We start from the raw sequence: 696 nt of genomic DNA on the forward strand, positions 1-696 counted from the left end.
TATGTAAACAAAAACTTTTATTTTGGATGCGATTAATGGTTTGACAGCACTACTCTAAACGGTTCCTCAGCACTGACCCCTCTAGCTTGAAAACCCCAGGCCAGCACTACACAATAGACTACAGTAATGCACCTGTCTTGGCATCACAGATGTAATATGTTCGCATGGTCTCTGGCCAGTGCTTCCGCTCCTCCAGGTGCTCAGTGATATCCAGATAAGCCTCGTCCAGACTCATAGGCATGAAATGAGGGTCATATTCTGAAAATATCTCCCGTACCTTTAAGACAGAGCCAGGCATTAAAAAACAGTAGTTATGACTATTGAATAATGTAGGACTAAGACACAACATACCTGGGTACTCACTGCTCTGTATTTGTCAAAGTTAGTCGGCACAATGACAAGATTTGGACAGAGCTTCTTAGCAATGAACCCTGGCATGGCAGCACGGACACCAAACCTCCTAGCGTGGTAATTGGAGGTTGACTGAAAATGAGAACGATTTAAAACGTCAGCATTGTAGATATTTGACGATGCTCTTGGTTTATTTCAGATTCTCACCAGCATGCTCATAGATCCCACTGCCATCGGTTTGTCCTTCAGCTCCGGGCAGTCTCTCATTTCTACAGCAGCATAGAACGCATCCATGTCTACATGAACTATCACACGGCCCAGCTCTCGACTCCTCTCCAGTTCACA

The 696-nt window shown here is 44.8% G+C and overlaps 1 protein-coding gene across 1 annotated transcript in view; it reads right to left on the reverse strand.

Annotated features, from left to right (window-relative positions):
* The window catches only part of LOC107579148 (DNA polymerase kappa-like), a gene marked incomplete at both ends in the record, with an annotated part of 5,338 nt that extends 4,645 nt beyond the window's left edge, over nt 1–693 (reverse strand). Inside the window, 3 exons of the mRNA XM_016265008.1 lie at nt 120–277; nt 352–483; nt 559–693. Of these exons, the coding sequence (XP_016120494.1) occupies nt 120–277; nt 352–483; nt 559–693 (425 nt within the window). The remainder of the gene's footprint in view (nt 1–119; nt 278–351; nt 484–558) is intronic.
* Between the last annotated feature and the right edge of the window lie 3 nt (nt 694–696).

The sequence above is a fragment of the Sinocyclocheilus grahami genome, unplaced genomic scaffold (genome assembly GCF_001515645.1).
Source record: "Sinocyclocheilus grahami isolate Dianchi unplaced genomic scaffold, SAMN03320097.WGS_v1.1 scaffold14672.1, whole genome shotgun sequence".
Lineage (NCBI taxonomy): Eukaryota > Metazoa > Chordata > Actinopteri > Cypriniformes > Cyprinidae > Sinocyclocheilus > Sinocyclocheilus grahami.